Below are 20,874 nucleotides of genomic sequence, written 5' to 3' on the forward strand. Positions count from 1 at the left end.
ATTTAATAAAGGGGACAAAACATTCCTTGCCATTCATTCCATTTCATATCCGGCGTAGCTGGTGAACTACATTCTGGTGTTGGTGATTTGATCCAGCGCTCTCCTCTGTTGAACTCGATGTGCTCGTTCTCTCACGGGAGATAATAACCCATATTCCAGGGTGCCTGCTAAGTTTCTATATGTTGCTGTAAGGTCATGTGTACTTCATGTTGATTGAAAATAGTTGAGGGATTTAGAATGGTTATGCTTATTGGGGACTTAGAAACGGCCAACGTCACATTGCCTTGATTGAAATTCCCAAAGATATATGACACTATGATGAATTGATTGTACACTTAGTAATTCACCTAAATGTTTTGTCGCTCCGATATTGATCGTATGCTTTGATTGGCCTCAGTCTCCCTTGGAACCGACCTTGTAGTAAAGCATCTGCTAATGATAGAAATTGTCTGGCATCCTCTCTTCTCCGGCCGCCCTGATTTGTAGTGTTGGGATGAGTCTTACGGGAGAACAGTCACAGGTGTCGGGTGGCCTGTCAAAATGCAGGTGAGAAACAACTGGAATGAAGTCATGTCTTGCTTAAACGTCAGTTTGTGCGTGACCTATAGCGTTACATCTGTATTCATGACATTAAACCCTGTAAGTGTTGCAGGGTTTCATGTTAGGGTGTTGACAGATGTATGCCTCACCGATGTGCCAAGAGAAACCTAAAGCAATGTGAGATGATTGCTACGTGTGTTGTCGGTTTGTTTTTTGTCTGATTGTTCGTTGATTGTTTGGCAGGTTGATATGTTGGGTAGTTGTATTCGGTTGGTCTGTTAATAGCTGGTTTGGTTGGTTTACTTATTCTTTGATTCTTTTCGACATCTATGTTGAGTTGTGTCTCTAGATGTAGGGTACTTTTTCAGCGAGTCTAAACAATATCTACTGCAGTCATTACAAGATGCTACCTCACCAGAAATGTGCATGTGGGTGCATGCACTCACGTCTTTACGACATCATCACGTTGTTTGTGTTATTACTGTGAGAGGTGCTGACATCATCAGGTTAAAACAGTACTTGGGGGCATGCACATTACACAAGAGAATTGAGAAGAACGAAAAACAAAGCCATCACAGGGGTGTTTGTGCCTCCTTGGACCTTCTGAGGTCAACATGGAGAAACAAAGGCGTCTCAGCTAGAGACAAGGCTGGTTTCGTCGCTGGAGCTAAAGCTGTGAAAACGGTTTAATAGCTGTTTCCCAGCATTCATAGAAAACAGGAAGTGGGCGTCTTCGCTTCCGCTCAGAGATCATGTGAGTTATGTATAGCCGTTGGTTCTGTTTGCTTTCAAATTGAAAATCTGAGTTCAGGCATTTCGATTTTTCCCACTTCTAGAAAACAAATCCATGAGAAATATACAACACTATACACAAGCCACTATACAACAGTCCCAGTGTATTTTGGCTAATAAATAACATAAAATACACCTGATAGGCATAGCACAGATTATTTATTGCTATTGGAAGTTTTGCGTAATATTAGGAGGAGTTTTTGGCTTCACGGATGCAAAAGTTACCGGCAATGTGAAAATCATTCATTCACACATTCTCCTCACTGAAAAAAGGGCGTCTTTTCCATTTAATTCCCTCCCAAATTATGAGAACTTGCTGATCTTATCTGTGTATATCTAACAGCACAACTTTATCATTGGCTGGCACCTGTGAACAAACAGCTTGACTCCTCTTTCGAAAACAGTGGTGTTGATGTTTATAAAAAGATGAGAGACATAGCCTGGTTCAGGTCCAGGGCTGGTATCACTCCAGCAGACCTGCTCTGCTGCTATCGCTGTTTTAGCAGAACTGTTCTCCTATCACAGAACATTGCAATCACAACAGGGGGCTTTTATTTTCCCAAACTGATGGCAAACAGGAAAGAGTCACTGGTGCCTCAGAAATCAAAACAAGGCATTCAAAAAAACGAAATGCCTCAGTGTGAAATAAAACAGGGATCTGTGTGTTGTTTCTATGTAAAAAAAATAAAATAAAAAGAGAAGCCAAAACCCCACATGCTATTTGTATGATTTCTAATGATTGTATAAATTCTAATGATATATGCTGTTTGCTATGCTATGACCTGTATGGCGGTTGTACTTACACGTCCATGGAGTAAACAAGTAGATAGTATTTCAGTTTTTTTGTTTTTTTCCAACTGTCCTTCTCCAACATTCATAATGACAACTTCTAAACCACCAAAGAAAGAAGCCATTGAATGTGTACACATTTCCATATACTTGTCCACATTAGAGAATAATTGAATAAAAAGTACATTCTCTCTATTTTACTAAGAAGACAGCTTGCCTATTCCTTTCTAAATAGACCACAGATCCATTTTATCCAAAAAAGAACAGTTTCCATTGCCTGAGTTTCTCTCAAGAGCAAACAGAAACTCTGGATTTACAACTTCAAAGCGCTTTATAATCTCATATTTGCCTTGGGAAGATATCTGATTCAAGCGGGCAGAAAGATGCCAGACCTTGTCTATTGTTCAGGTGTGACTTCACAGCAGGGGAACTACCCCCACCTCAAATAGCCGCTTTCATGAGGTTGCATGTGCAGTTAGCTGTTAGTTAAGCTGCTTAGTTACGGCTAGTAGTTACCACTGCTCGTTATTTTTAAAGTTATTCTAGTTAAAGATAATATTTACCAATTATTCAATGAATGACCAAGGTAGTGATTGAAAAGTGTTTTGATTTATTTTCGGTGAACTATAGTGAGCGTGATATTTTAGTTTCATGTAAAGTTAGCTTTGCATAACATAAAAGCAGAAAATAAAAGTATATGGGAAAGACTGGAAAGCTAGCAAGGTAATTGAAGCGAACATAAAAGTGTAAAATGTGAGGGACAGGCAGGCATATCTGATGGCCTTGAGCAGGAAACAGGAGAGGCCACATATGAGTGCTCCCTGTAATGGTATTAGATGGAGCGCCACATCAAAGCTCGACAGTTATTCAGAGCAGACGGACAGACAGTGTGTGTCCTATGGCATTTGTGAGCCCCCCTGAGTTGAAGAATGCAGGCTTGTTTAAGTGCAAAGCCGAAGACTTTAGGTATGGAATATTTGTCTGTCAGTTTATGCATATTTAGACCCTGCCTGTATGTCATTCACGGTCTGAAGAACTCCCTCCCAAAAAAATTACCTTCAGCTGAAGTATGCTTCACATAAAGGGAGGTCCAAAAGGCCCAAGTATATTCCCCATTCCCTCAACAGGCAAACAAGAGAATATTGTTTTAAATATTTCAACATCCAAACAGGAACTTCTAGGCAGGACTTGAAATTACCTTTAATTGAAATTTAAATTGCCTAATTAAAGAGCAATCATCGAATTGCACTGCAATAAAGGAGAAGACAAATCACTATTGGATGATGTCATTGGGCAATGTTAGCTTATATGGTAACTAACAACACCTGCCACAAATTAGAGTTGATTCAAGTAGATAAGTGCAATGACCTGTTGCACTCCCAGAGAGAGTCTTCTTGCTGTGTTCAATATCTAATGTGTTTTTATCCTTCTCTGTCTTCCAGGTAAAGGGGACATGGTACTGGACAGCGAGGTAGTCCTCACCAAAATGAAGGTCTTCCAGAACTTCAGCGAGAAGCTCCTTGTTTCGGAAGATTCCTTCTCCAACTCCTCCTGCTCTGTGTCCGTCTGCGAGCAAGAGGCCTCGGAGCCGAACAGAACCACAGAGGAGAACTCTCGCGCCAACGAAGGCCCTGGATCACGTTCGGAGGAGACCGCTCCCAACTACCTGTGCGCCATATTCTCAGACTCCCAGCTGCCCCGGCTGTACAAGTTTGAGTCGGAGGACTCGGGAGTGGAGCTCCCCAGCGGCGCCAACTCCCCATCCACTCCGACGGGCTCGGAGCAGAGCTTCGTGGTGCACAGCCGAGAGTCTTCCTGCGACTCCTGCCACCTTAAAGCTTCAGCCCCAGTTTCCGATGAGCGGGTATCGTCGAGCACAACGGCTGAGTCAGAGGAGAAACAAACCAAGGACGCTGATGGAAAGGACGTTTGCGAGGATGTTGGTGACACCGTTGGTGACGACGTTGTTGACGACATTGTTGACGACGTTGTCGACGACGTTGTTGACGACGTTGTCGACGACGTTAGCAGCAATGTTGGCGATGACGTTGTTGACAACGTTGGCAGCAACGATGGCGACGGCATTGAGGACAATGGCCATGACGTTGAGGACATTGGCGGTGTCCTTGAGGACACCCTCCTCCAATCAACAATGACAGAGGAGGGAGTTAGTTTTTGCATGGAGCTGACGGACATGACTGTAATGGAGGACCCGTTGGAGGCCTGTTATGTAGATGTTCTTGAAAGATCTCCAGATTCCGTGGCTCAGGTTGTGACTTCTGAACCTCAAGTGGCGGTTGAGGAGGAGGAGGAGGAGGAGGAGGAGGGGCCAAGGGAACAGCCCAATACTGAGATCCAAGAAGGCAAGGAGGAGGAAGATGTGTTCCTTCCGTCGACATCAGCCCTGAGGAAGAGCAGTACGAGTGACAGCCTTGAGGACTACATGGATGAGTGCTGCCGACTCAGCGAGGTAAGAGACTTATGAATAAGTGACATGTTCAGGCTCTGCTAGAAGATGTGTTCAAGTTCTTCTAGAAGACCATGTCATGTCACCATGTCACCAGGAGATTTACGACGTCCTGTCATTATCTGTAATTATCACCCCCGCCCCCCTTAATTACGGCATCTCAACTCGGTCACGGTAAACAACTAATTTTCATCATGGTTGCGGAGGCATAGAAATTAAGTAATACATACAATGTACAGCCCTATTTAAAACCCTCTTAGATAAATTTCTTCAAATGGCAATTCCTTATAAAATTTCTTTGACAGCCTTATCTGCAGAGTTTAAAAGCTTTAGAAAAGTCGTATCGTAACGAAAATAAATGTAACAATACTTTTCAAGAAAAACCTTAATTTACAACATGCCAAACAAAAAGCTAAGACCCCAATAATAAAATATCGGCAGAAGTGATTTAAAATACGTTTGACAGTCTAATCTATTGACTTCAACCGTGCACTTGCTAAAGAGTTCCTGGTAAGTATGAAGGCAACGTTCATTTTCAGGGGATCAAAGAGATGGACTTCTTCAGCTTGAGAAAGTGAAAACAGAGAATCATCTGAAAGAGCAGCTGACAGGTGTGTGAGCTGCACACCTGTCATAACCACCGGGAAACCTATCCCCCCCTCCCTTTCATCACCTGACCTGGTTCTCAAATTGCAACAAAAAAAAAGAGTAGCAATGTATAACAAAAATAGAGTGGAATTGTGGAATACATATAATGATCATTCTTAATGCAGAAATGTGCCAATATTGAGAAATAACAATCCATTAATTTAAGTATTGTGATGGTGAGCGATGTTACTATAGGCTTAACATAGTTATTTATTTGACCGATTTTGATTTCTGGATCTCTGGAGCGGCGGGGGGGGGGCGAAACCTTTTTGGTTTATTAATGGGTCAAAATGCCACAGTGAAGGTAGACCCAACCGTTACTTCCATGAACTTCAGCCAATTTCCCAGCACAAACAATGTTCTTCTTCAGTCATTGAAAAAAAAAGAAGAAAGAAAACGGAGCAATGAATCCAATCCATGTTTCCAGGGCAGAGATCACAGGTACAGTACATTTCTTCACCTTTCACTCTAACATCTTCTAGAAACATCTTCCTCGACGTCGGAATCACAGCTCCCAGGTATCTGACCACCTTTCCGCCCCTCTCTTTCCTCCCGTCCTCCACAACTATGTGACGTTCAAAGCAACCTTTTCAAGGGACCGGCCAGGGCTTGTATATCTCTGCGCCCGTCAGGAAAACCCTAAACCACACGAGAGCACAGGGGCGGATGGGGGGGGGGGGGGGGGGGGGGGGGGTGCAGAGGTCCGCCACTCTTTACAGTACAAGAGAATGTTTTTTTCTCTACCTCCCCCCCCCCCACCCCCTACCCCCATGTCACGCAGCACCTGTTCATCTGTGTTGAGGGAGCGCAGATTGCTCGGTAGATATTGTCACCGACCGCCGGCCCCTCTCTCATCTGAGGGCCGGCCTATTCTCCCACGGGGGCCCCTCAAAACTTGCGGGCCTACCTGGATGCATCAAACAGGTGTCAAATAGCTCAAATTACTCACATATCTAGCCAGATAAAGGGCCTTTGATAGGCTGCGGAGGGCTCCTGCGGGGAAAGGAGAGAGTGGCGAGGGGTTTTCCTTTTGTTTTTGCGTTCTCTGGGGCCCACCGCAGTTTGGTTTAGGAGGTCCGTCGCTGACAGAGGAGGTACAGTCGTACACATCTTGGTTGTCGTCACTTGTCACCCTTGCCAATAATGTAATTCCTTTTAGCTGCTTTTGCTGGTAATTAAAGTCTGTGGTGCATGGAAGAGGTATATAATGGTAGGGACACACACACACAGGCTTAACTGTAGCTTGTTAGTCCAAAAATAAAAATAAATATGCCTCGCTGTAGATATGTAACTGTAGTTGTTGGGTTTTTCCAGTTAATTGCAGAAGTATTAATATTTGTCTGCCAGCGATGTCATTCATGTGGGATTGTTTATATGTTGTCTGATATCATGTTCTCTATATCTATGGAGTGAATTCAAAGCATACTTTCCTCATCAGCACTGAGCGGTAAAACCTGGAACACCCTGATGCTTCGTTGAAAACCGCGCAATGGCCTCTGAGAAATTCCTCAGCTGTAGCGCATGAGTGTTCACAGTTAATTGCAGGCATGTGAGATTAATGTGCGATTAATTTCGCTCACCATGGGCTTGTTTGAAGTGCCATTCATTTAAAAGACATAGAGTGCGGCCGTTCTTCCAAACTTGAGTCCAAAAATTGTTGTAAAAAGAGAAATAACCAGTAGGTTTATCTCAAACTGAATCGTTTATGTGAATCTCCTTTCATGCCACAAATACATGTTTTACTGCTATCCAAATGCAAAAAATGTAACAAACCTTTTAACTAACATCACAAATGACGATCAGATATTTTTCCAACTGAAATGTATAACACATTTACATAATAACTTAATGCAGACCTTTTGGTATGTGGTTCAAAGTGAATTACTGGCTAAACAGAACATTAGCTAGACCCAGAGCAAGGCAGGGGCGAGTGAATCAACTCTGAACAGTGACCTGGTGAAAGACATACCTCAGGGTACGCACACAGGAGACCACAGGAAGACGATCCGGGCCAGGCGATCCAAAGCACCTTTCCCTCTATCGCTATCACTTCGCTCACCCCACATCTGGCGCCTCATTCCTTTCCATCCCTGTCATGTTTTCTGGAAGAAAGTTCGGGAAGCAGCCCTGAGGAAGAGAGAGGTGGAAACATTGCAGTGGAGGCCAGAGATGGAGGCCATGTTTGTTTCCATGAGATCTTCACTGTTATTCTGGGATCTCACACGCTCGCAGGTGCTTGGGACTTTTCCATCACTTGATTTATTGTGGAAGGTTGAAGAATTATACAACTATGGATACTGCTTTACAAATGCAAGCTGTATTCTTGCACATCAGCATTTATGCAGCGAAAACGTAATACAACTGAATACTGTTGTACAAAATGCAAGCTGTATTTTCGCCCATTAGCATGTATGCAGCGAATACATAATACAACTATGGATACTGCTTTTCAAATATAGTCTGTATTATCGACCATTAGCATGTAGGCCTATGCTGCGAATATGTAAAACAACTATGGATACTGCTTTACAAATACAAGCTATATATATTATCGGCCATTAGCATCTATGATGCGAATACGTATCATTTAAAAGTTTCATTTTGGTCAAATGTTGTTTGAAGGCATTGTTAAAACTTTGTTTGGATCTGAGGATATGATGTATGTCCGATCCATTGGAACGGTGTGACGGTTTCATGTGAACTATCAAACCCACCCACAAGTTTCACATTCCGCCACATATTCCTACTTCAGTGTCCTCCTGGGACACACAGAGGAAGAAGGGAAATGCTGTATTGTCTGTGTGAATGGATGTGTTTCACTGAGTTTGTGACTCAACCCAAACAAACCCGGCCCCGCCAAGACACCACACTGACACATTCTAACGATGGATCTTCAAAGCATTTGCAAGAAAAACGTCCTCAGAAAGAGAAAATAATTCAGGGGAAATACTTGATGCTTAAACGTGTAGTGCAACCACGTCATCCTACCTCACAGGAAACCAGTGACATGAGTTAGGCTCCAGTGTCCCATTGTTTGGTTCCCAGCCATGTTTTTTTTTTGCGGTCAGTGGCACGGGAAAGGGGGCTTCGGAAGAGGGGTGGTGGTGGTGGTGGTGGGGGGGGGGGGGGGGGGGGGGGGCGGGTGAGGAGGCCCCCAACCTGATCTCGCATCCTGCTTTTGTTGGGACACTTTTTGGAATGTTGACGATTGTGTAAATATTTGGTCGAAAATGACCTTCTCGGAATGCTTTTTTTTGGTTTCCACACTAAAACGTGAACATCTGCACCTCCCGGGCCAAGGTGCGTCAGGCCGCGGATATCACGTAAACCCCCCCCCCCGCCCAGTGATTTCTTAACGGTTTACTTTGTACGCTTAACATTCTACAAAAATTCCATCCAAATAAAATTTCACAGTCTCGACTGCCTGGTTTCCAAGCAGCAGGCCTCTCATGCCACAGCGATCGCCTGCCAGTTAGTGTTAACAACGGTAAACCCAGTCTTTCCATATCTTCTATCTTATCTTTATCTCAGCTCTACAGCTTTAATAATCATAACAACGTTCCTGTCGGGGACCGTGAAACATACGTTAACAGGGGCTATCTGGGATGCTTGAGTACACAGTACCCCATAATGCATCTTTAATTACAACGGGAACCACGACCCCACAATCCATCAACCAGCCCCTGCTAAAACCCCACATTCTGCTTGTGGTATGTGATGATTATGCAATTAAACGCGAGGAAGAGGAGAGCCCTGCAGATAAAGAGAGTGGTTTTCGTCATCCCGTTTCATTTCTGCTCAGTGTTAGTGCAGATTTACAGAGACAAGCCGCCGCTGGGCCAGTGGAATGCTTTTACACGCTGTCAAACTGATACCAGATATTAAAAGCATTCACATTGTGTGGAACTTACTTCAAACATGCGTAAAAGAGACAACAAGGAGAGTATTGGGTTTGAATCCTGCAGTCCTTTCACAGTCTGCTTAATCTTTGTGATAGTTTGTACAGTACGAGTAATACACTGTACTAGTTACTACTAATATTCTTGCATGTATGCTTAACATGTTTCACTCGTACGCATAATCTGCTTTGGGTCAACGCACACCAGCTCCTCAGCAGAAGTTGTGTATCTGATCCAAGGAATGTGTCTAAACCCATTACAAATTGTTATACAATTACACACAAACATTTTAAAGTGCAGACACATCAACTCAGGAATCGCCCCAAGCACAGAGTCAAACTCCCCATTAGGATCCATCTCCTACCTCTGGTTGAACGTTGGGCCTCTCTGCTTAACGGCAAAACACAGCCTCTAATCGTACCTCTTGACATGGTTTTCTCTAGGGCCATAGTAACTCTTGACATGGCTCTCTCTAGGTCCAGCAGGCTGGCTCTAACACCCCTCTAGGCTCGGGCCTGGGCTACCTGGAGCACATCTGCCGGCTGATCGAGAAGATCGGTCATCTCCAGGAGACCAACCTCCGGCTGCAGAAGCAGATCTGTGGAGTTCAGAAGACCAGCCGGGCTGCCAAGACCAGAGAGGTATGGAGCGGTAGAGTGGAACTCACACACACACACGCTCACAGACACGTGCACAAACATGCACAGGCACACAAACACCGATAACACATCGTTTTGTTCTGTGTGGACGCCTCCCTTCGATACCAGCGAGAGGGAGTATTGACTTGTTTTCGAGCCTGATTCCAGTGTGAGTTTTTTGCTTCCAAGTGGACATAGATCCCTCTGTCTCTGTCTCTGGGTGCCTATTGATATAGTTGTGTTAACAGGGCAACAGTATGTTTGTTTTCTCTCGCTCAGCATCTGGAACAATCTAGATGTTTAGATTGGAATCAAAGAAAACCTGGACTAAATTAAAATCCCCTGCCGCCAAATGGAAATCTATAAACAATTGTTTCTCAATTTCAGCAGAGGTATTGAAAGAGCCCTCAACATAAACAAATGGTAATAAATATACTTTAACAATGAGGAAAAAGTAATTCCACCTATTCATTTCTTTTGTCCTATTTTTACTGGGCAAAAAAGCAATGATAGTATAATTGTATAGTCATTTATAAATATATTCTGTCCTGAACGGAAAATGCATTTTGCGCCCAGGGGATGAAAACGCTTTCAACTGCAGCTCTGTTTGAGCTCAGCAGGAACTTAGACAGGACTTCAAAGCCTTCAAATATGGGTTGAAATAAAGAAATTAAAGAGAGAGGAAGTGAGCGAGAGGAATTGGAGAAGAATAAGAGGCTGTGTTTATAGAGAGAGAGCGATGTAGATGGAGTATTTTAAATGGTCATTAACACAGCCATTTCTCTGAGGTTTCTCGCTCTGAACACTCATATATAGACAACAGTCATTTTCCAGTTATGTGAGGAATGCCGAGCTCCAGGTGGATCTATAATCCAGACCCTTTGGGACAAGGTCCGTCCTCCCTAAGACCACACCGGGTCTATCCCCTGTTGCTGTCCCCGGGGTCCTGCTGGGCCTCTCCACATGACTCCGCCACGAGCCATTCAGAGTGGTGGAGTGGAGACACACCCACACGACTGATCAAAGGAGGGCCGACCCTGGACCTTTGAACGGGGTTGAGGTCCCCTCGGTGTGTAGGGGTCCACTAAGGCCACGTTCAGCCACAGCATAGTGAGCACAGCTGGACAGAGGAGAGGTATGGTGCCCTGTTCCCACACATTGTGGGACATTTCTGGACCACCGAGGAATGTAATCTACGGCACCGCATCACCTGTCTATCAATGTATGGATGATGGAGGCCTACACCTTATTGCAGTGTGGATGACTAGGAAGATATATCCAGTTGCATACGGATGCACCGTATGCAAGTGTATTCACAAATGTGTATATAGAAACACAGACATGCCGTTTCTGGCCATTATCAATTCACCCCAGAATTTGCTGTTAATAGCAAGCTTTACAAGTAAACAGTTCCCCGAAACCAGGCACCTTTTAAAGGAGGATCCAGAGCTCAAGTTAGCTCATTCAAATACTCAAAATATCTCTTAAATAGCTCTTCCCCTGCTTCTAGACCTCAACACACTTTGATGATGATTGCCTTAATCCCCCCCTCTCAACAGTGGTATAGGGAGGAAGGGGGGCAAGGCCATGGGTGAGTGGTCTTTTGAGGGGCTGAAGGAACCCCCTTTTGGAGTCTGATGGAGGTGACCCCTCCAGGGAGGCAGGCATGGGTAGGTGGGAGGGAAGGGCAAAGGGAAGGACGAATGGAGGGAAGGAAGAAAAATTAAGAATAAAAAAGAGAAGGAGGAGGAGACGAAGGAACGAAGAGGAAGGAGTGAAGTAAGGATTGTAAGGAAAAGACATGTCGAGGTATTTAAGGTGGGGGTTTTTGGAAAGGGATCAGTATGTGGGTGTTTGACTACTTGGGAAAACCAAGGGTAGGACAGTCTTCCTGTGGGAGAACGTATGGAGGAGAGCTTCTCTCTTAACAAACCAAGGAGTGACTTCAAAGTGTCCCATCTAACTGAATTTCTTCAAATTCAAACAATGACACCTCTGTAGGTGATGCAAACGACCTCAGAAAAGGGAGGCTGTGGAGATGATTGTTGGGGAGGGGAGCCCGTTAACAAGTGTTGTTCCAATGGTTCATCGGCTCTTTGCTGTGCCAGCTACGCTGAGCGGTATCTCCTGAGCATCTGGGACGGATTCGCCGCTAAACGGTGTGAGGAAACAACTTCGTCTATCAAGCTTACTACCGTGACATAATATATGTCACGGTATATTTCGAAGTCCCAATTGGGATGTGAGCATGGGACAAAAGGAGAAGCAGGGACTAGGATTTGATCCTTCTGGGATTTGATCTGATCGGCCTGAAAGGGAGCAATCATGCGAGCCAGCTGTGTGATCGCTGGCCCGTTGAAAGCTTTTGTATGAGGGGGAGAACAGGAAACATGTTATGGTATTACAGTGTGAGATGTTAAGCCTGCCGACGTGGACCACTTGACGTCATCACAACATTGATTCAGCTGTGGAGAGGGAAGTTACCCTGATAGATGTTATCGCTAGTTTCTTGGCATGTGTTGTTGAAAAGGTGACTAATAAGTCTGGAAACGAGCTTAGCGGCTGAAAAGGTTGTTTTTTATTTAATGGTGTCGAGTGTGTGTAGCGTGTAGGCAAGGTGCCTTCACACTGACCTTCAACCTTAACACTAAACCTTATAGCTTGTATGTGGTAAGCTGTCCTGAATCCTGACTTTGGGCTGTCATTGGAATCAGACTATTGTTGCTGTTGCACATATGGAAGTGTGCTATTGTCCTTGCGGTTCATAAGTATGATCTGCGGGCTGACTGTGAGCCAGAGTGATGTTGTCATCCTCTATTGTCTCGCTAACTAAGGAAGGAGTAAATCTCGGGACCACAAACAGTGGTGGACACACACCTGCTAACACGTGCACTTGCACCACACATAAGCTCAAACATCTGTTCAATACAAAACTATTTATATCATGTTCGCATATTCAGTCATTTAGCAGACACTTCTGTGGCTGTGGACAACCAGCACTCTTCTGCTGCCACTATAGCCACTGCACTCGACTCGTGCCCCCTTATCAGTTATTACAATCATTATCACATCGAAATATTATATAAAATTTACAATTATTATTAGATTGTGTCATTATTTTTTAATAAATAGCAGCTATTGCAACTATCATAAATGGACAATTTGAGCAAATGGAGACATGCTTGTTGACCCTTTTACTGTTAAGTTACCCTTTCAAATCAAGAGTTGTAGAAGGTCACCTGTATCTCACTCTCTCTTTCCCTCTCTGTGTCTCTCTACCACTAGGAGTTCTTCCAGCACCACTGTACTTGTGGAGCTGCCGGGCTGGCCCATCAGGAACCACCTAAAAGACTCCAGAGGAACGACTTCCTGTCACTGAGCGGAACCTTGTCGGACCTGTCAACTATCCACGAGGTCACCCGCCGGCCCCCGCTCTCGGACGGAAATGGTACATTCTAGAAATGAATACAATTAATTAAAAATGCATACCATTAAGTAGTTTTCTCTGCCCCGGAAAAATCGAATAGAGTCAAATTGTAAATCTTTTCTGTAAATTAAAAGCGATACAATAATATTCAATTGATTAGTTTATGATACATAATATCTTTACACTTACCCCTGGAAAGGGACAAGGAATAACTCAAACTTACCAGATACTTCCAGGGCCATCTTTGAGGGCAAAAGGTGTGGAATGGGTAGCCGTATAACGACTAAAGAGAGCTCTTTTTCTTTCATCAGAAAACATTTGACATTTGAGTTAAACCTCTATGAAAAGAAGGGAAAAGTGGAGGTTCTCAAAGCGTTCCATGTGGGACTCCACCTCCACACCATCCTGTGTGTCCACTCAGAGTTTCATAACCTGTTCCAGAGGGACACGTCAACACACACACATTACCAAGCGTTACACTCAATGTTTCTCTAGCAAGCTTTTTTGTCTTTCTTTCAAGAAATGGATCTGCCCGGGTTTGTTTGGGAAAAAGAGGGGGCTTTTCACTGTACCCTTGGGTTTCACAAAAACGGGTGACCTATTGGTCACCCCTTCCTCTCCCTCTCTCTGTCCAGGTGTTTTAATGTTCACCTTCTGCGTCGCTAGGCACATGGCGCAGCAACGTGTGCACTATGCTGGCTCGGTTTTCTTGGTATTTTTAGGGAGACTCTCGTGTGTGTGTGTGTGTGTGTGTGTGTGTGTGTGTGTGTGTGTGTGTGTGTGTGTGTGTGTGTGTGTGTGTGTGTGTGTGTGTGTGTGTGTGTGTGTGTGCGTGCGTGCGTGTGTGTGTGGCGGTTGGGTTTGACATATTTTGGTGGCCCCATCACCGAAAGCGTGTGTGTTTCGGGTTGAGCGGAATTCCTGGTATTCTACTTACGAAACATGGAACGTACAGATTCCCGGGAACGCTGGAATTCCTCCATTTCCTCTGAGACTCGATCCTGGGTTTTGAAAATTACTGAGGGTGGAGGAAGAAGCAGGAGATTCAGCCTGGAAATTGTTAAAACCTGTAGATTTTTGAATATATTATGGTTACAAAAAAGATAGAAAACAACCAAAATTACTTCAGACAAAAAGATATTCACAAAAAAAGGAAAATTATAGGAATGAATACAGAAGGTAGTGTTCATTTTGTTTCGTATATAAACAACAACTACTATTAAACCTGCATCATGAACCTTATATTCTAGTCATCTCTTCTGTATGAATTACATTTTATTTGTATCCTTTTCAACAATCTCAAGAATCTAATGAAAAGAGATCAATCAAACCAGATTATTTCTTGTCTAACCAGAATCAACAAAAGTGATGGTTGTAGTGAAATAATAACCTAGGGTTAGGGTTAGGTTTAAAGAGACACCAACATAACGAAAGGGTCCCAACATGTCCCATGTGGACCGTAGAACAACATGGAGGCTGTGGTCACATGGTCAGACCGTGATAAGAGAGGAAGCATGGTGTGTGTGTGTGTTTGTGTGTCTGTGTTGGGAGGTCTTCTGGGACACTGATTTACATCACCGTTTGTCAAAATACTCTCTACTCCCACTCACACAATCCTGCACTGAGTACTAACATGTGCATGCAAAAACACACACTCATACACATACTCACAAACAGACACATACACTAACATATACACACCACGCACACACATTCTCACGTTTTAGGGAGTGCACTCAAACGTGTGCCCACGCAAACTCACAAACATGCAAACATATACAATGGAAAAACAGATTTAGTTAAAAGCACTAAATCAACAATATAACTTCTTGTTTTAAATTCACTTATTCATGCTTTCTGTGTGTTTTACTCAACAGATTGCAGACATAAACAAATCACTCGCCTTCTTAGCCTAGTGGCTGAATAAAAATGAAATTGATTAAATCTGTCAATTCATATTGTGTGATAATATAGTTAAATATATAGTAAAATTTCTAGATTTCATATATATGTGTAATGTTTATATATATATATATATATATATATATATATATATATATATATATATATATATATATGTCTTATAAAATCCCAAGAATTTTATAAGACATTTTGATTTCATAGAAAACGTGAGGCTTATGGCTGAAAACACACTCCCCTGAAATCCCCTGAAAACCCAGTGAGGCTCAACGCTTAATATAAACCACACGCCTCTGTCCCCGGTCCTGAGGCGACGGATGCTGACTTCCTGTCCCTCTGATCTATCTCTCCCTCTCTCTCTCTCTCTCTCTCTCTCTCTCTCTCTCTCTCTCTCTCTCTCTCTCTCTCTCCCTCTGATCTCTCTCTCTCTCTCTCTCTCTCTCTCTCTCTCTCCCTCTGATCTCTCTCCTCTCTCTCTCTCTCTCTCTCTCTCTCTCTCTCTCTCTCTCTCTCTCTCTCTCTCTCTCTCTCTCTCTCTCTCTCTCTCTCTCTCTCTCTCTCTCTCTCTCTCTCTCTCTTTCTCTGTCACACAGGCAGGGCCCTTGGCCCCGTGCCCCTATGGAGGCGGGGCCAAAACCGCAGGAGCTACACCGAGGGAGAGACCCGCTTCCTCTGTGACCCAGGGGCAGAGGGAGGACCCCCTGTCCCCCAGAGACGGGTAAGTCCTGGTCCCAACACTGAGGACCACTGCACTCTAAAAACACACCATCACACACATAGGACACCACATACGGATCCAGGTCAGGTGGATGGATCAGTGAAGGTCAGGTGGATGGATGGATGAATGGCTGCGGATGGATGGATGAAAAGATGGATGAATAGGAGGGGGTCGGTGGCAGGATAGTTTGATGCATGGATGGTTGGGTGAACGGATGGATGGTTGGCAGATGGTTGGGTGAATGGATGGATGGATGGTTGTGTGGTTGGATGGATGGATGGAGGATGGGTGGATGGATGAACAAGACAGATGGACAGCTGGAATAATGGACGAATGGTTAAATGGGTTCATGGGTGGATGGAAAAGTGGATGGTTGTCTGGATGGATGGATATTCAGAGAAGCGGTGCAGGGGCACACACAGCATACAATAATATCTGTTAAGATACAGGTGATAAGATAAGTATGCTTAAGGATGACCTGCGTAGGATGACATGATAATTAGGTATTTAGGTCATTAAGGAAAATAAAGAAATAGTGAAGTAGCACTATTTATTACATATACTTTATAGAGGGAGTGAAAGAGGGAGAGGATATCTTCCCATACACATTTAACATATTTAATGAACTACGCTCCACTAAAATATATAAATTAGCTTCCTTTTCTTGTCTGTCTGTTATGGTATTTTTCAGCCCTCTGTTTTTTCCACGTGGAGACCAGACGCCCAGATAGTATTTTACCTGACATCACCAAATCAAAAGCAGGAAATTAAATCTGTGTGTGTGTGCTTGTGTGTGTATGTACAGCTGAGTGAGAACTACACATGGGGACGAGTCAAAGACCTTGTGAGGAGAGCCAAGCTCAGGAACTCCAGCAGCAGCCGACTGGGACTGTCACCGACGTCACTGAAGATGTCCTGCCCCCAGCTGTACAGGTAAGGTACTGCCCCTATCTCCATAGGTGAGGTACTGCCCCCATATGTACCGTTGAGGTACTGCCCCCATATGTACAGGTGAGGTACTGCCCCCATATGTACAGGTGAGGTACTGGCCCCATATGTGCAGGTGAGGTATTGCCCCAAACTGTACAGGTGAGGTCCTGCCCCCATATGTACAGGTGAGGTACTGCTCCCAGCTGTACAGGTGAGGTACTGCCCCCATCTGTACAGGTGAGGTACTGCCCCTGTACAGGCGAGGTACTGCCCCCAGCTGTACAGGTGAGGTACTGCCCCATCTGTACAGCTGAGGTACTGCCCCCAGCTGTACAGGTGAGGTACTGCCCCCAGCTGTACAGGTGAGGTACTGCCCCCAGCTGTACAGGTGAGGTACTGCCCCCAGCTGTACAGGTGAGGTACTGCCCCCAGCTGTGCAGGTGAGGTACTGCCCCCATCTGTACAGGTGAGGTACAGCTCCCAGCTGTACAGGTGAGGTACTGCCCCCAGCTTTACAGGTGAGGTACTGCCCCCGTCTGTACAGGTGAGGTACTGCCCCCAGCTGTACAGGTGAGGTACTGCCCCCATCTGTACAAGTGAGGTACCGTCCAAACCTGTGCTGGTGTGATACTGTTCCCCGGAATGTCTCCCTCCGCTGATAACAGGTGGTAGGTTTCATTTGTAGTTCGGTAACAAGGAGCCTCTTGAAAACTAGCAGAAGTCCTAGTGACTTTTGAAAAAGAGTAAAGACTACCCACTCATTATGTAACCGTAGCAATCATAAATATGAGTAGAAGAGATTACAAATAAAATGAGGTAATGTATTCCTGCAGTAGGAAGATTATCATAACCTTAATGTTCTATTTTGTTTGGAAATTAGAATATTATCCAAACAAATGTACAATCATAATAACAAAATGAAAGCCTTGTGCTTGACAATTGGAGCCGATGGGAGCCTTTTTTTACAACTCCATGCCGCACTACGGTACACTGAGTGCATTGTACTTGTACTCTCTGGTTAATCTGTAAAGCTGAAATGGCACCAACTCATAAGTGTTGAAAAGGAGCTGTGCTTACCTCCTCCGCTTGCCGAACAAAACAAGGCATTTAAAAAAGAAGTGATGGAATGCAAGTTATTTGACTCTATTGAATAACAGCCAGCGTGGTCGCAGCAAAGCAGGGAGAGCAGGGGAAGGAGGGAAAACAAAGGCCTTTGGGGTTGTTTTGGGGGTCAAAAGTGTTGACAGCGGTGGCCGATGCTGAACGACAAGTGACGGTTTGCTGGCGTTGGATAGGCCAACTGAAATTCCTGAGCCCTCAACTGATTATACGTGGCAGATGTGTCAACAGACAAATGCAACTTTTTTGTGGTTTTAAGAAGTTGAAGACAGGATTCTCGTAGGAGTTTGAGGAGAGAGAAACAAGTAAAGAGAGATCCGACTTTGGCCCCTCGCTTCTCCGTTTATTTCTCCTGATGTGAGCGGGGTACCTCTCGCTAAAGGATCTTGGCATCGGCCCGTGGGGAACAGGGGGGAGGCAGGGGTGTCAGGGTTGAGGTATTCCTAGGATTCCTCTGTGGATTTAAAACGCTGGGGTCTGGAAAGATATGGCAACCAGCCAGCGCTCATTTACCGAGAGCAAGAGCACTCCTCTCAGGAATAAACTGAATTCTAGATTAGGAATCCGATGAAAATGCCTTCAGCAATACAATGCGTTTTCCCCTCTAAAGGCCTGATCTGGGGCCGGTGGACCTTCCCAGGAGCAGGAACCGGAACTCCATGATCACCCTGGGTCACCAGGACCAACTGGACCTTAGCTGGCTTCAGTAGGGATGACAGAGGTAGGGCTTTCCACCTGCCACATACACACACACGCACACACACACACACACACACACACACACACACACACACACACACACACACACACACACACACACACACACACACACAGACACAGACACAGACACAGACACAGACAGACACAGACACAGACACAGACACACACACACACACACACACCAAACCCCTAACACCACCAACCAAACTGACTGGTAACTAACTGATGATAAACTGTAGACACTGCTTACAGAAACTAATTAACTAATAGTAGTGACCATTATTTAACAGTTGAAATCATCTTATTAGTACCTAACTATGTAGTTTGAGGAAACATTCACGATTATTATTAGCATAAGTTTCACAAAGTTCACACAAACAAAGGCCTAATGAGCCCAAGACAGCCGATTATTATTATGATGATTATATTATTAACATGAATTAAACCTAAGTAATCTAACACAGTGAGCTCCCATTAGAGTTATTGTTTTATGGATGACTCATGGTGAGTGTTTAAGTAGGGGAAGGCAGGGATGGGGGCTAGGGTTCATATGGGGGGGCATGTCTCAAAGAATAGATGAAGAGGCAGCACTTTTCCTCGAAGGAAATAATGAGTAAAAGAGAAAACTGCCAACACCGTGTGTCTTTGGCCTCCCCCCCCCCCCCCCCCCCCCCCCCCCAACCCAGATATGATCCAGATGGCCGCTCGTGGGAAGAGTCTGCCCCGATGACAATGATGAAGAGGAGGATGAGGAGGGACATGGAGACGTTGAACACAAGAGAGATTTCAAGAAATGAAGAAATGAAAATGAAGAGGTGGAACTGAACATTTCAGGAATGAAAAAAAAAAAGAATTACTTAAATAAAAGGCAGCACTCATAAAACATTGAATCGGGGTAATCTTGCACGCAAAAATGGGGGTGATTTCTAGATTTATCCAAATATATTCAGGCTACGATGGGACAAGGAAAATAATTTGCTTTGATTTGGAACTTTCAGTATACTTCTGTATAATCCTCTTATTCGATCTCTGTTGAACTGAAGTAACAGAGGTGCAAGTTTATGTCAAAAAAAAAACAACGCTTCAATACAATGTTCATCTGCATGGCGGCCATTTAGGCTTACAAGCTGATCATAAGAGAGGAAAGAGAAACTCCACTGTTAAAATGAAATCTGAATTCTCAGCAGTGTGCAAAATCTAACAGTCTATACAGATTATCCATCCAATGTGAAACATACAAAGCCTTTTACTAGCTGCTTTTCATCTGTTTTCATCCTGTTAATGTGTACATAATGGCTGTACAGTGTATGTGTGTGCGTTTGTGTGCACACGGGAGAGTGTAAGTGGAGCGTCTGCGTGCAGTTTAAAATAATAAGGGCTGGTGAATTCTGCTGTCAGTATAATAATGATATTATTATTTAGCTTGTTATTAGCTTCATATATATATATATATATATATATATATATATACATATATATTGTATATATAGATACAAGACCGGTGAGATAAGCACCTCTCCTTCTCCCTATTCTCCAAGGTCATGTGATCTTTCACTGTGTGATGTCACTGACAATCTCGGGCATCCAATGAGGAGCAATGGCCATGTTATAATTAGAGTTACTCAACCAATAAAATGCCACTCTTGTTTTTTTTTTGTTTTTTTCATTGTATTCATTTATGTACGAAGGTAAAGTAAATGTTTTCCTGTGTGATACAGTGGCTGTATTTAGCGATCTATTTATTTGACAACAGTGTCTGATAAACACACATCTCAGTGCGTAGGGAACGACGAGAGAGAGAGCAAATATAACTTTGCTGGTAATACTCAAGAAATACTATTGTATTTGCATTATTTGAATAAGAGCATCGATAAGGTGTTGTATTTGTACTTAAAGGGAATAATATTTGTATACTTTAAGTGGTGTATTTGGTTTTGCGTTTAATAGTCAACTAAAAGTAGAAAGGTTACGTGTGGATATTTTTAACTATTTGTGAGATACAGTGATGTGGGGGAGTAAATGTTTGACACAAGATACTGGGCCTATATGTCTATGTATTGTATATATTGGTTGGTTTCTTTGAATCATTTATCAAATTATTTTTCAAAATAAAGTTCAAGTGAAAACAATCCGCTCTAAGGATGCATTTTTACCTGTATATGGATAGAATGTGGGTTAAAGGATCTATGATCAGCCAAAAGTACGCATCATTTAAAAAAATGTAATGTTGAAAATCCCAAAAAACAACAACAAATGTTTTCACTCAA

At 43.8% G+C, this 20,874-nt stretch overlaps 1 protein-coding gene across 1 annotated transcript in view; it reads left to right on the top strand.

The window, feature by feature from the left end:
* LOC130404646 (uncharacterized) overlaps nucleotides 1-20,751 on the top strand; it is a 30,307-nt gene extending 9,556 nt beyond the window's left edge. The window contains exons 2-8 of the mRNA XM_056609498.1: nucleotides 3,564-4,591; nucleotides 9,612-9,776; nucleotides 13,059-13,221; nucleotides 15,714-15,838; nucleotides 16,644-16,771; nucleotides 18,498-18,608; nucleotides 19,294-20,751. Coding sequence (XP_056465473.1) covers nucleotides 3,564-4,591; nucleotides 9,612-9,776; nucleotides 13,059-13,221; nucleotides 15,714-15,838; nucleotides 16,644-16,771; nucleotides 18,498-18,597 — 1,709 coding nt within the window. The 3' untranslated portion in view covers nucleotides 18,598-18,608; nucleotides 19,294-20,751. The remainder of the gene's footprint in view (nucleotides 1-3,563; nucleotides 4,592-9,611; nucleotides 9,777-13,058; nucleotides 13,222-15,713; nucleotides 15,839-16,643; nucleotides 16,772-18,497; nucleotides 18,609-19,293) is intronic.
* The last annotated feature ends 123 nt before the right edge of the window (nucleotides 20,752-20,874 follow it).

The sequence above is a fragment of the Gadus chalcogrammus genome, chromosome 15, assembly GCF_026213295.1.
Source record: "Gadus chalcogrammus isolate NIFS_2021 chromosome 15, NIFS_Gcha_1.0, whole genome shotgun sequence".
Lineage (NCBI taxonomy): Eukaryota > Metazoa > Chordata > Actinopteri > Gadiformes > Gadidae > Gadus > Gadus chalcogrammus.